Source organism: Barbus barbus (assembly GCF_936440315.1).
Source record: "Barbus barbus genome assembly, chromosome: 13".
NCBI lineage: Eukaryota > Metazoa > Chordata > Actinopteri > Cypriniformes > Cyprinidae > Barbus > Barbus barbus.
Window position 1 is genome coordinate 5,722,700 of NC_136741.1, and position 13,285 is coordinate 5,735,984.

The 13,285-nt window shown below is 36.3% G+C and overlaps 1 protein-coding gene across 1 annotated transcript in view; it reads right to left on the minus strand.

The window, feature by feature from the left end:
* Window positions 1-1,233: 1,233 nt before the first annotated feature.
* LOC306879305 (tomoregulin-2-like) overlaps window positions 1,234-13,285 on the minus strand; it is a 59,057-nt gene continuing 47,005 nt past the window's right edge. Inside the window, exons 7-9 of the mRNA XM_079432133.1 lie at window positions 9,976-10,099; window positions 9,195-9,353; window positions 1,234-1,883 (exon numbers count right to left, since the gene is read on the minus strand). Of these exons, the coding sequence (XP_079288259.1) occupies window positions 1,787-1,883; window positions 9,195-9,353; window positions 9,976-10,099 (380 nt within the window). The 3' untranslated portion in view covers window positions 1,234-1,786. The remainder of the gene's footprint in view (window positions 1,884-9,194; window positions 9,354-9,975; window positions 10,100-13,285) is intronic.

Consider the following 13,285-nt stretch of genomic DNA (forward strand, 5'->3'; position numbering starts at 1 on the left):
AAGCTTGCTCACACACTCGCCATTCTGTCTCCCAAGGACTGTTGGATCTGGTTCCACAAGTTACCTCAGGTCACAGAGGGCATTGGTATCGGTACAACACACACGCACACACACTACTTGTTGGCGGTGATTGTATTTGACAGCTCAGAGGCGTAGGAGAGAGCCGGACTGAGGTTGTGACAGTCTCTCTGCTGTCGGATCTTGTGGCAGCATTGATTGCTGGGTAATGGGTGCAGCTCACAGCCATCGACCGGCTGCTGGGCTTCATCCGCCTACAACTCCCTTTGGGCCGAAGGAGGCAGACAGACAGACTTTCCTTTCCTGCTCGTGTCAGATTGTGCTAAGAGAAACAAGGTGACGAAAAAGGATGTATCTCAGTCCTAAAGCTAATCAACAGAGTGCTGGCTACTTATGTGAGAGTATTGATATTTTTGACAAGTGACAAGACTTTCAAACTTGGAAGGTTAAGGAGATTTGCAGGCAGGAATACCGTAGCAAAGTTAAGGACATTTTTGAAATACAATTTTGTTGAAAAGACTGTGAAACGTTGTCATTTAGTAGCTGTGAGCAATATAAATATACAGTATATATTGTGTGTGTGTGTATACAGACATTATACATATAGACTAAAAACTGAAATCATTCATTTTTATCCATCATTCTAAAGTCAATTTAGCAATGCATAATGTACTAATGTGCAGAATCAAAATTAATATTAATTTTGAGATTTAATAAATATTAAATTATTAGTGCTTTAAAGATCAACTTTAAGTGACCTTTATAAGATGGTAAAGGTAATCTAAATGTAAAAAATATTGCAAATTAGCATGCACAATTAAATATTTAATATCAATTGATAACCATATGGTACCAATATATTGTGCATCACCTACAATACCAATTAAGCAAATTAATTTTGGTTACACTTTACAATAATTTTAATCTAACATTATTAAATGCATTAACACAAACCGCCAATGAGCAATGTATTTTTACAGCATTTATTAATCTTTGTTAATGATAGTTAATAAAGATGCAATAATATCAAATGGATAAAACTTTTGATTTTAAAAATATATTAGTAAATGTTGAGATTAACAATGACTAAGAGTTATAATAAATGCTGTAGAAGTATAGTTCTTTATAGTTATGTTAACTAATGTAAGTAACTAATGAAACCTTATTGTAAAGCGTTACCTGATTTTTTGGAAAGTCATACACGATGCATCAATTCACATGATATAAATTATTTATTTACATTACAGCAAATAAAAACAAAGAAAAAAACATCACAAGTATGTTAACCTATTGGAAATATATAATACATTACAAAGGGAGCCCTGGAGAGCTAATTTCTTCGATGGTGTCATTGACAACAAATACAAGGCAACATGTGGCACACCTCTCCAGTCATCCATCCATCATCTATTCATCCATCCATCCATCCATCCACAAGCACTTCTCTTTTCCAGATTGTTGCAACCCCAGGGAAGGGCTGTTTTTGGCTGTATGCTCTGCCAAAGCAGACTGTTCTCTTTCCCATTGAGTCTGACTCCAGCCTGCAGGCCAGGTGGAAAAACCACTGCAGGTCCGTCCCGTGAGGCTGTCCCCTGTATGCGTCCTACGGGAATCCAGGGACGATAAGGTTTGCACACTGCCAGGAGTCCTGCCTCAGTTCTTACACACACCCAGCAACACCTGTCTGGAGGGGTGTGTGTTCCCACAATTCCCTGGGGCCTTTTTCTCTGCTGTCTTTAGCACATGTCACGCTAAGTTTAAGGGTTCGTCAGATGAGTCTGGTGGAGGCCCGCAGGGTGTTTTCCGAGTTGAAGTGTGGAACGTTTTGTTTCTGCCGTGCTATACGATTCCCACGTGGACACCTTCTGGAAACACACAAAGAAGGAAGTTTATATTCCTCACTCTTTGATTTAATAGGGATGCACAATTAATTAAAAGTGGTCCTATTATGCTCTTTTACAAAGTCTTGATTTTGTTTTGGGGGTGTACTAGAAAATGCTCTCATGCTTGGTGGTTCGAAAAACGCATTATTTTTCACATAGTTTACATTATTACAATACCTCTATCCCCAGCCTGGAACAAACGGCTCGATTAGTTCCAGGTTTGATGAAGGCCCGCCTTCCAAAAAACGAAATGTTGTGATTGGTTAGCTGTGTTTCAGTACTGCCCCGCCCCTTGCCAAAGCAGCAAGTTCGTCATTATTGCCATATCAATTCAGACCACGAGAATATTGAACAAGAAGATCGCGCAGAACCTTTGTACGCACGGATTTTGCAAGACATATTAAAGTGGTAATGTTATTGTTGTTCTGTGTTTTATTTTGGTTAAATCACGTTTTAGATAAGTGCAACGATAATATGTATTATGCTTATTGTTCTTTAATTCTAACATTATAACATGAATTGCAGTGAAACTGTTATACAGCTGAATTTATTTATACCATAGTCCCACACAGTTACACTATTTGTGGCGGCATATATATATATAAAAATTAATTATCTGCCAGCAGGAGGCGCTGTTGGAGTGGTAGAGATCGAGGTTTCCCGGGTAACGCTGTACACAAAGCAGAGCTGACATCCCAAATTTTCTGAAGACAGTCGGTTTCCTTCAGAAATACAGTGATATAAAAACACCCGCACCGGGTTTTGATTTTGAAACGTGCAGTGCTCAACCAAGCGTTCTCCCCATCCACCAACCATTCAAATTTCCGTAGGCGGGATTTATTTTAATGATACTCTAATGGGCCGTTTTGTGATGTCACAAACACCAGAAAACAACGCTGTAGTCCAAACGAGCCGTTGGTTGTAGTTCTTGAAAATATATTTTTTTGGAGTGGACTTTGAGATTTTTTTATGCCCAAACATACACACTACACACTGACTAAAATTCAAAAAGTGAAAAAGCATAATAGGACCCCTTTAAAATTAATCCGAAATCGCAATATGTTTTAGTCTCTTATGAGCCAGTCTCAGAGTGCTTCAGTTTGCAGTAAATGCTGCTAAACATGATTTCATGTCTGCATGTACTTTAAGGTGTAAATCGTAAAACTATGTGTATATTGGCAATAGAGGGCAATATTACAATAGTAATAGGAATTCTGTATTACATTATATCATTTTTATTTAATAATAATAACAATAATTATAACCATCTGTTGTCAACAAAGGAGATGCTTAAGGGTTTAAAACATAAAATAATTAGCAATAGTAATATTTCTTATTTTGTTGTTTATTTCTATTTAGTAATAATTTATTATTATTATTATTTTTACTACTGTCTGTTGTCAAGAGAAGAGAGGCTTTAAGGAGTAAAGTGTAAATTGGTTACCAACATAATAATAATTATAATTATAATAATTGAATATTAACAAACAGCACTGCAAACCAGGAGCTTTTATTTTTATTCTTAACAGACAGACAGAGAGAGAGAGAGAGAGAGAGAGAGAGAGAGAGAGAGAGAGAAATTAGATTATAGACTAGGGCTGTCAATTAAATCACAACTACATGTATCAATATTTTCTGAAAAATCCCCTAAAACTATAAAGTTACTGACTTTAGAAGTCAAAGACATTGAAGTAGACGTAATGATTTATGACCAGACCATATTTGTTCCTGTTTTAATTAGTTCCATCTTCCTGCTTACAAACATCAGGTTTTACACAGTGAAGATAACCTTTAATTGGCTATACAGGTTAAGAGAACAAATCACCTACCAAGTTTAAAGCATTACATTAACAAAACTTTAGCAGTCAATACAATGTTTTTTTTCTATCATTAAAAAGCCTGCCACTGACCTACAGTCTAAATAGTGATCCACTTTGCAACTGTATTTTGTAAGTCTGTCTGAGGTAGACTTTCACACAGGACTGTTTTTATTATATTATTGATTTATGTTCCTTATTACAGCGTTTACATAGGGTTCAGTGGGCTTGATTAAATGCGTTCAATTTTGAACAGGTTGTTTTTTATATAATTAATTTGACTACATTAATACGTTAAACTGACAGCTCTAATCATAATGTATAAAATGCACAGAAAGAGGGAGAGAGAGAGAGAGAGAGACGAATGGAGATCAGATAGCGACAGACAGACACTTGCTGTGGTTTAAATTGTCTCATTAACAGCTTCTCTCTCTTCCCTGGCAGGGGAAACTTTCCACTACAGGAAATCTTTATTATATTTTCCTCGTTGCTTTATTAAATGTCATGTTTTGCATAGGGCAGAGTGCGCCCCTGGCTCTTAAATCGGCTCGGAGGCAGCAGGGTACGCGAGGGACACTGATTCCTGACCAGACCAAAGCTGTTCCTGTTTTAATTCGTTCCATCTTCTTGCTCTCAAACATCAAGTTTTACACAGTGAAGAGAACCTTTAACTCACTGCCTGAACGGGTTGAGAAAACTAATCACCAAGTCTTAAAGCATTAGATTCACAGCCTCAAATGTGAATTTGAGGCCTTTTTGCCATGACAGCCAATGGCTGTGCATTATGGTTTTGTGCATTATTTTTTATTAAAAACTATTTATTCTTTTTTTTTTTCTGTGTTGTTTTTCACTCGTGACAGCCTGAACCAGTTTCTCTTGCTGAAAGATCAAAAGTTTGAGGTTGTTAAGATTTTTGAAAGCAGTGACCCTGGGACCTTTAGCTGGTCTATGAAAACCCAGCTAAAGTAATTTATTTTTCTTTTCTTTTTTTTTTTTTTTACATAAAATCATTACATAATCCAAAAATCATTCTGAGAAAATATAACCTTGATATCTTTAATATTGATTGAGCAAGGAATGTCAAAGATTTGCTGAACTACGGGCTCAGAAAATCGTGTTTTCTGTAAAGAATTCCAATGTAAAGACAAGCTTATTGTTAAAACCGCAGAACATTTGAACCATAATAATCCAGATTATGGCCCATATACAATATTAAAGGTGAGATTCATCCTTTTTCAGTGATATATAATACACTTATAGGAGAATTCTTAAAGTTGTGTAAAATAGGTCTATTTATTATGATGTGAATTGAACATTTATTACTCCAGTCTTCATTGTCACATGATCCTTCAGAAAACATTCCATGCCGGTTGTGCATCTTAATATTTTTTTTCTTTCTTTCTGGAAACAATGATGCATTTTTCTGGATTCTTTGATAAACAGAAAGTTCAAAAGCGCTGTATTTATTTGAAATACATTTTTTTGTAACATTATAAAGTCCTTTTTAGATCAAGCACAATAACTAAAGATAGCTATATTAGCGTTCACATTAACTGAGGATAATGTTCTGTTTATTATAAGTGCAGTTTTCAGTTTTAAATACTCAGGCACTTTAAAGACTGATGAATTCTGATTGGCTGTCAATGTTTTTATCATTCATCAGCTGGAAAACAAAAGTTCCAGCAATGTGATTCCAAAAATATTATGTCATTATGATTACAGCCGTTTTAAATCACACTAACTGCATGGAAGGTGCATACCTTCTTATAAAAGGAAAGTATAAAAAATGTAATTGTCACATCTGACAGACAGAGATACTGATCTAGTATTTTATACATAGTCTAGTATTTTTATAGCCTTTAATCAAAACGCACTACAGTCATCAAGTATTTTTTTTTTTTAAATAATGAATTATTAATGACTAAATATCTAAATAAGGAGGGTCTGCAGGGGTCCTCTCTATGAAATCATTTCCGGTTTTTAATCTTTCATTAAAAAAATTAATAAATAAAATAAAATTACTCCTTAAATAAATATTTAATTACTCTTTAAATATCTAAAAAAAAAAATTATTTTAACTTATGTTCAAGTGTTCATTTTTTTTAATAAGTTTTAGTTTAGACACTATAATAATGGGGTGTGGCTCATGATTGTGAGCTTGTGATTGGCTCTGCGGGAGTTTGGTGGGACTTTGATACTACTGCACAGACTTTGGCTCCAAATGATGGCATCAGTGCAAAATTTGAAATTGAGATTTATACACCTGGAAGCTGAATAAATAAGCTTTCCATTGATGTATGGTTTGTTAAGATAGGACAATATTTAAGTTTTAATATATTTACGGTAGGATATTTACAACATATCGTCATGGAACATGATCTTTACTTAATATCCTAATGATTTTTGGCATTAAAGAAAAATCGATAATTTTGACATATACAATGTATTGTTGGCTATTGCAACAAATATACCCGTGCTACTTATGACTGGATTTGTGGTCCAGGGTCACATTTTGGCTTCAATTTCCTACAGTGGAAGGAAATAGGCGCACATTGTCCATCTTTTTTGCACATATGACTGGCAGACCAAATTGCGCCACTTTTTGTTTCGTTTTATTCTTTTACTAAGGGTTTGTTCTTCCTAATGATATTACGATAGTTGTAGCACCCTCCCATTTTTGATGTCCATTTAGCCCAGTTGTCCACCCTCTGAAACTACAATGGTGAAAGTTATTCCAAAAAAAGCTGGACGTTAAATCCCTGCAAAACATTTTTGCTGTGTTGTGTCTCAAATCTTTCACCATCTTTAATCAATAAACCCTCTCCTTTAGAATCCTACAGGGCTACTTTTGGAGAGTTATATTCAATGGATTGTAGTCAAAGCCCATTTGTGCTGACTATACGTGAGGTGGCAATTTCCCCCTTGGGAGCAAACACTGAGGGTAACATAGCCATTACGACAACATGGTCCATTCCACCGCCCCACGCGTCCCAGGTGGAGCACGGAGGAAAAACAGACGAGCCGTACTGAGCGTCGTAAACTTTTAAAAGGTCAAAGAGACTGAAAGATCGCTCATCAGAGAGCTTGATGTTCTTTCCTCGCTCTTTGTATTTTCACTCTCTGAACCATTACTTTTGCTACCTCCCAGTAGCTCTTACACTCTGCATGCAATGCGGCGTCAGAGAATCATTACAATCCCCTAATCACTACGCCGGCTCTGCGCCCTAGCAGGAGTGTGTTTGATTAAACATGTGCTTCAGTATGAGCATCTTTGATTAGCTCGACGGAAAGACAGAGAGTGAAAGACGCCGACAGACAGGAGAGCGAGGGTGCGAGACAGTGAAAGATAGGACTTGAGAAAATTAAAGGGGGGAGAAAGCAAGAGGAGACAGATAAGAGAAAGACGTTCCTAAGTCACTGCTGCAGTTAGAAAGTGCGTTGCTATAGAAACGGGTTGCGGGCTGTAAGGTGACGGAGGGCACTGCGGTGAACACTGTGCACTTCTGAAACACCTTACACTTCATGACTATGCATGCGTGCGGGTCAGGTTTCCTTATATGATCGTTATTCATAATTGATAGTTAGTTCTATGGATATTGCAATCAGAGTTGTTCTGATTTACAGAAATTTCATTTATAAACTTGCGTGTCTGCAACTGCATGCCATAATATTTATGTATGTAGGCTTCATATTTAGCTGAGAACTGTTACTGAATTAATTTGCTGCTTTATGCATCAGATAATCAATGAAATGACACCGTCCTTCTCAGCCACAGGAAAAACAAAACTGTTGAATTTTGAATAAATTATACAGAGGAACTGTGCAATGCGACAATGCTCGAACACTCCTATCCCATTATAATCAGCAAAGCTGTGACCGCAGCTCTACATGTGTGTGTGTGTGTGTGTGTGTGTGTGTTTCTGTACACAGTTCATAGTTACATAAAAAAAAACTTGGGCACTTAAAGTCTCACTTAAAATTATAAAGGCAAATAAGTGCTAAAAAGTATTTATTTCTTACAAACAAACAAATAAATAAAAAATAAAACAAGCTGACTCAAACTTTTCAGTGTGTATATAGTGTTATTTTTTTCTATGAAAAATAAAGAGTAGAGTTAACTAGTAGAATGTCCAGGCAGTTTGGTTCTATACAGTGATATAAATATGGCTATCCATGTCAAAAATATAAGTTCAGTACAACTCAATAATTTGACAAAGAATTAAAGTTTTATAACAGAATAAACTTAAAAATAGAAGAAATGCATAAATAAACAGAAGAAATAAACAGTACATCAAAAAATTAATTTAAAGTGGAAGTGAAGCAGTCAGTCAACTTAACATAATTTAGTAAAGTGATTTCCACTTTAATTAAAAATTATATACGAAACATGATTAATGTAACCTTTTTAGAGAAAAAAATATGTTTTGTTATAGTTTGGAGCTAGTGATGGAAGTTGGGATCATTTTACCGACTCAGACCTTTGAGTCTCGTTCAGAAAAATGAACAAATCTTTTTTGGGGTCATTTCATTCATTTTAGCAAAATATAATTAAAATGTAACATGTTACTTCACTAACACGTCTACTAAAGCAAACATTGATCACACTACAAACAATACAAAACTATAATGCTATAAGAAACAGAAAGGATTAATTCATTGTTTACCTGGGTCTTCAGATTATCTAACCTCATCTGACAAGTCTTTGGGTTTAAGTCGCTTTGGATAAAAGCGTCTGCTAAATGACTAAATGTAATGTAAATTCAGGAAAAAAATATATATATATGCCATACTCGGAATTACACACACACACACACACACACACACACACACACACACACACACACACACACACACACACACACAGGGGAGCAGTTGGGGGTTCGTTGCCTTGCTCAAAGGCACCTCAGTCATGGTATTGAGGGGGGAGAGAGCGCTGTACATTCACCCACCTACAATCCCTGCCGGCCCGCAACTCAAACCCGCAACCTTTGGATTACGAGTCCGACTCTCTAACCATTAGGCCACGACTTCCCCATATATATATATATATTGAATAGGTAATACATTTTTAAATATAATTCCGTTTATTTGTTAGTTTTCACAAAAAAAGAAAAGATAGAAACTTATTTTATGAGATAAAACCTATTTTATGAGGATCACAAAAACAAGGAAAAAATTGAACTTTAAAATCTCTGTTTGCGGATTAATACTCTTGTGAAATAACAAATAAAAATAAAATTTTACAGCTTCAGTTTCATACTGAAAAAACTACGCACATGCGGATAAACTCCTGTTTAAACATTTCTGTTCATTTAGCTCCAACATTCCTGACTTATTCCCTTAACTTTTGGATTTCATTTCCAGCTGCAAAATGATTGTCATCAGAAAGGTGTGACTGTGCATGTGTGAAGTTAGAGAAACCACATATCTGTGTGTTTAATTAGCATATCTGTGTGATTTGCGTGTTTAAGCTCACCGTGTGATGCAAAGCACTACGAGGCAGATAATGGCCACTTGCAGAGCCCCAATGATGGATGCGATCAGAGCGTAACGCAGTTTTCCCGAACCAGGTACCACATACATCACGTTATCATCCTTCCTGTCACACTGTGGCCCAATGAAGCCCGAATGACAACTGAAAAACACACACACGGACAAGATAAAACAATGTTAAAATTTAAAGCAAAGGAAAGATGGGGAGACCATAATCAATAACTACTTTCAGCAGGTGATGATAGAGGGCAGTGTGCAGAATCACATGGCAGTAGGATGTTGATGCCATTGTTTGTGGATAATTACTAGGCATTCATTGTTTATAGGTGCAAAAAAGCAGTGGAAGTGTGTGTGTGTGTGTGTGGGAGTGAGTGTGCAGCGGGGAGCTGGTGCACACTAGGAAAAACATAGTCTTGTTTAATTAGAGCCTTGACCTCTCAGAGGAGGCGGTTAAAGGGACACCTGCCAGCCGACACACACACACACACACACACACACACACACACATGCACAGCTGGTTGGAATGAGTCATCTTTTAGGGGGAGACACACACACAATTTATCTTCTCTTTTTCTCTTTCCTTCACACTTTTTCTTACACATCTTTCATCACTTCTCATCTTCTCTCATTTCTCGTTCTCTCCCCTGCTTTTGTCTTCTCAGCGCTTCTCCAAAATCAATCTCACACTGTCCTTTAAAGAGTCTGTGGGCGCGTGAGTGAGGGAGAAGGAAGAGTTTGATATGTTGTCTGTGTCGTGTGGTTACCTGCAGGTGGGGGGCGAGAGGTTGCTAGGATACTCGCACTCTCCATGGACACAGTAGTTCTTGTAACGCTCTGGACACGGGATGTAAAGACCCCACGGTACCTCAATCACCTGGTCTTTCTCCTCTAAACACACCCCAAACGAGAGAGAGAGAGAGAGACTGTAATTCTACAAACTGGTTTATGTTGTCAGGTTAGTTTTTGTGAAGGGTCAGTTTGTGATGAAATCCTGAAAGTGGTGTAATATAGTGTACAAAGTGTCATCACATAAAAAATAAAAAAATATACACAGAACCACTGCAAACATCACAAGTGGTTTGCATGGTGGCAAATTAACACCCACCACCAGCCAAATGCAGGTATTTGTTTGCAGTCAATCAGCCAACTTGGCAAGTAACTTGCTCAAATATAATAACGACTCGCTCTTGTCAAAGCAACACATTTGATTATGTTTTTGCGAAAAAAAGCTTTGCTTCAAAAGGTCATAAAATGAGAGACTCATTTAATTTATGCATTTAGCAGACGCTTTTATCCAAAGCAAAATACATTGCATTCAAGTTACAGTTTTTACACACTTTATCAGCTCTTGCTTTCCCTGGGAATCGAACCCATGACCTTGGCGTTGCTAGCACCATGCTCTACTATTTGAGCTACAGGAAAGCTTGCAATAAAAGAGCCTGCAGACTCTGCAATAAAAACATACTGGCCCAGTTTAACATATGAATTATTCTTTTCTACCCTTCTAAAATGCCAGGATTTGAAGTCTGGAGAATTGTGATGTCACAATTTACTCTCGACATGCCCCGTAACATGTGTCATCGTCGTATGTAATCAGGATTTGTTCTGAACAAGTCATGTCTCTCTCCATCAATCACAAGCGTTACACTGCTGTAAGGTAAACTTTTTTGGTACAAGTTTGCTTGTTTTTGTTTAAATGAACCTTGAGAAACATCAAATAAAAATCATGATTCCTTGATTAAATTTGAGTACTCATTATAAAAAATCCCCGAAGGCATTTTGACCGTGTCAAAATACCGGAAGTGGTGCGTTCCACACACAAGAATCCATGAAAACCATTATTAGACCGTTTTATAGGGCTGCGCAAAATAATAAAACCATCCTAATAAAGCATAGTGCTATTGTGAATTCACAAAGGCTGCAATTCAATTAAATAAATATATGCGCTGTGGGTTTAATATATGCTTTATTTATATGCGTGTGGGTTATGCGCATCTCAGAGCGGCTCTGTTCACAGTAAATGCTGCTCCACACAAATAATTATCATTTCCATGCACGGACCGTCTCAAACTCCAGTCTGAGTTGCTTGTAGAGTTAAATCTATCAGATTTATAAGGATTTAAATCATTTATAAATCTACACTAACTCAGGAGAATATATTATTATCTTTGTAAATATGCTAACTATTTATCGCGACTTCAAAATAAAAGTTTAAAGCCTTGCTCAACTTCACACTATTGTTAGCAGTTAGTAAACCATCTGTTATCTATATTGGGATTATTTTAAATACAGAAAGTGCTCAAAACTCCTAATCATAATCAATGACACAGTTTACACTGCTCAACGTGTCTCCTATTCTTTATTTCCAATGGACTGTTCAAATCAGAGGCTAAATTCAGGGTAGAAAATGACCATTTGTATCTAAATTTATGACGATTTTTTTTAATGAAGAAAAAAAATTAAACTCTGAGATTATAAGTGCACCTCAGGAACATTATAAAATAAAATTAGCTGTCTTTTTCAAGACACGCAAAATCATGATGTTGTAAAATAAAATGTGAAAATATCTTGAGCCTCTTTTACCCACCATATTTAAACAAAATACACTGATTTTGAGACTTTTGGGAAGTTCAAAAATACTAACTTGTTTCCAGGTTTTAGGACTCATTCCTGCAGGACTCTATATGTGAATGCGAATGAAATTGGAGAGCTGTGGGGAAAAGAAACGTTTCAGCAAACGATTTGGTCTTCAATTTCTGTCTGATCCTCACAGACCGTTCTAAAATTATATGGACTTTGCACAATGAGGGTGAGTAAATGATGACAGAATCGTTATTTTTTTGATGAACTAGCCCTTTAAAAGTCTATTTAGGACAGAGTGCAGCGTTTAGTCTCTAAACGGCGAGGAGAAAGTGTGTGTGTAAGAGTGCATTTGAAGGGTATCCGTGTTAAGTCAATGGAGGGATCAATGCTACAGCAGTGACACCACACCCTCCTCTGTTTACTCAATTAATCACAATCTTTCTTTCCTTCTTTTCTTCTCAGTCTATCTCACTTTTAAACTCTCTCCTGACACTGTTTGTGAAGCAGGTCACAGTACTCAGTCAAACTGTCACACACACTGGGAGGTATCAGGGTATGGTGGCCTGTTGAGGACACATAAAGCAGGCTAGTTCTCCAGAGACTCACTGGTTTCGATATGCTCCTTCACACCGCTCTGTTTATCACAGGAAAGGAGCGACACTTTGTTTTTAGAGCTGTTAACATTTATGTTTGGTGCCGTTTTATTTAATGCAATTAACACTTTTACCCCCGATTTCACAGACAAGGCTTAAGCCTAGTCCTGGACTAAAATGTAAGTCTGAGCTGTTTCAACTGAAAGAAACTTGCACTGACTGATCTTAAAATATTTCAGTGCCTTTGTTTTGTTTCAAGATGCACACCTGTAAGTTTTTTAAAAATTTTTTATATATGGCACATTTATAAAAAAAATACTTACTTAAATGTCATAAATGAACTATGGCCTAATCCTGGCTTAGTCTAAGCTCTGTCTGTGAAACCAGGCCTTAGCGAATGTGAAAAAAAAAAAAAAAAAAGATTTTTATTGTTCATGAAAGAATTCTCTTATGTTCACCAAGGCTGCATTTATTTGGTCAAAAATAGAATAAAAACAGTAATATTGTGAAATATTATTACAATTTAAAATAACTTTTTTCTATTTGTATATATTTTAAAATATAATTTATTCCTGTGAGGACAAAGCTGAAATTTCAGCATCATTACTCTAGTCTTCAGTGTCACATGATCCTTGCCATGCTCCTAATATGCTGATTTGGCCCTAAAGAAACATTTCTTATAATTATCAATGCTAAAAACAGTTGTTCTGCCCAATAATTTTGTGAAAAGAATGTTATTTTTTCAGGATTCATTCATAAATAGAAAGTTTAAAAGAACAGTGTATAAATATGATTTTTGTTTTAGTAACAATGTAATACCGCCACTTTTTATCATTTGGATGTGTCCTCCTTTCAGAATAAACACACGTCTCTTCAAATAAAAGCTATTTTTGATTTC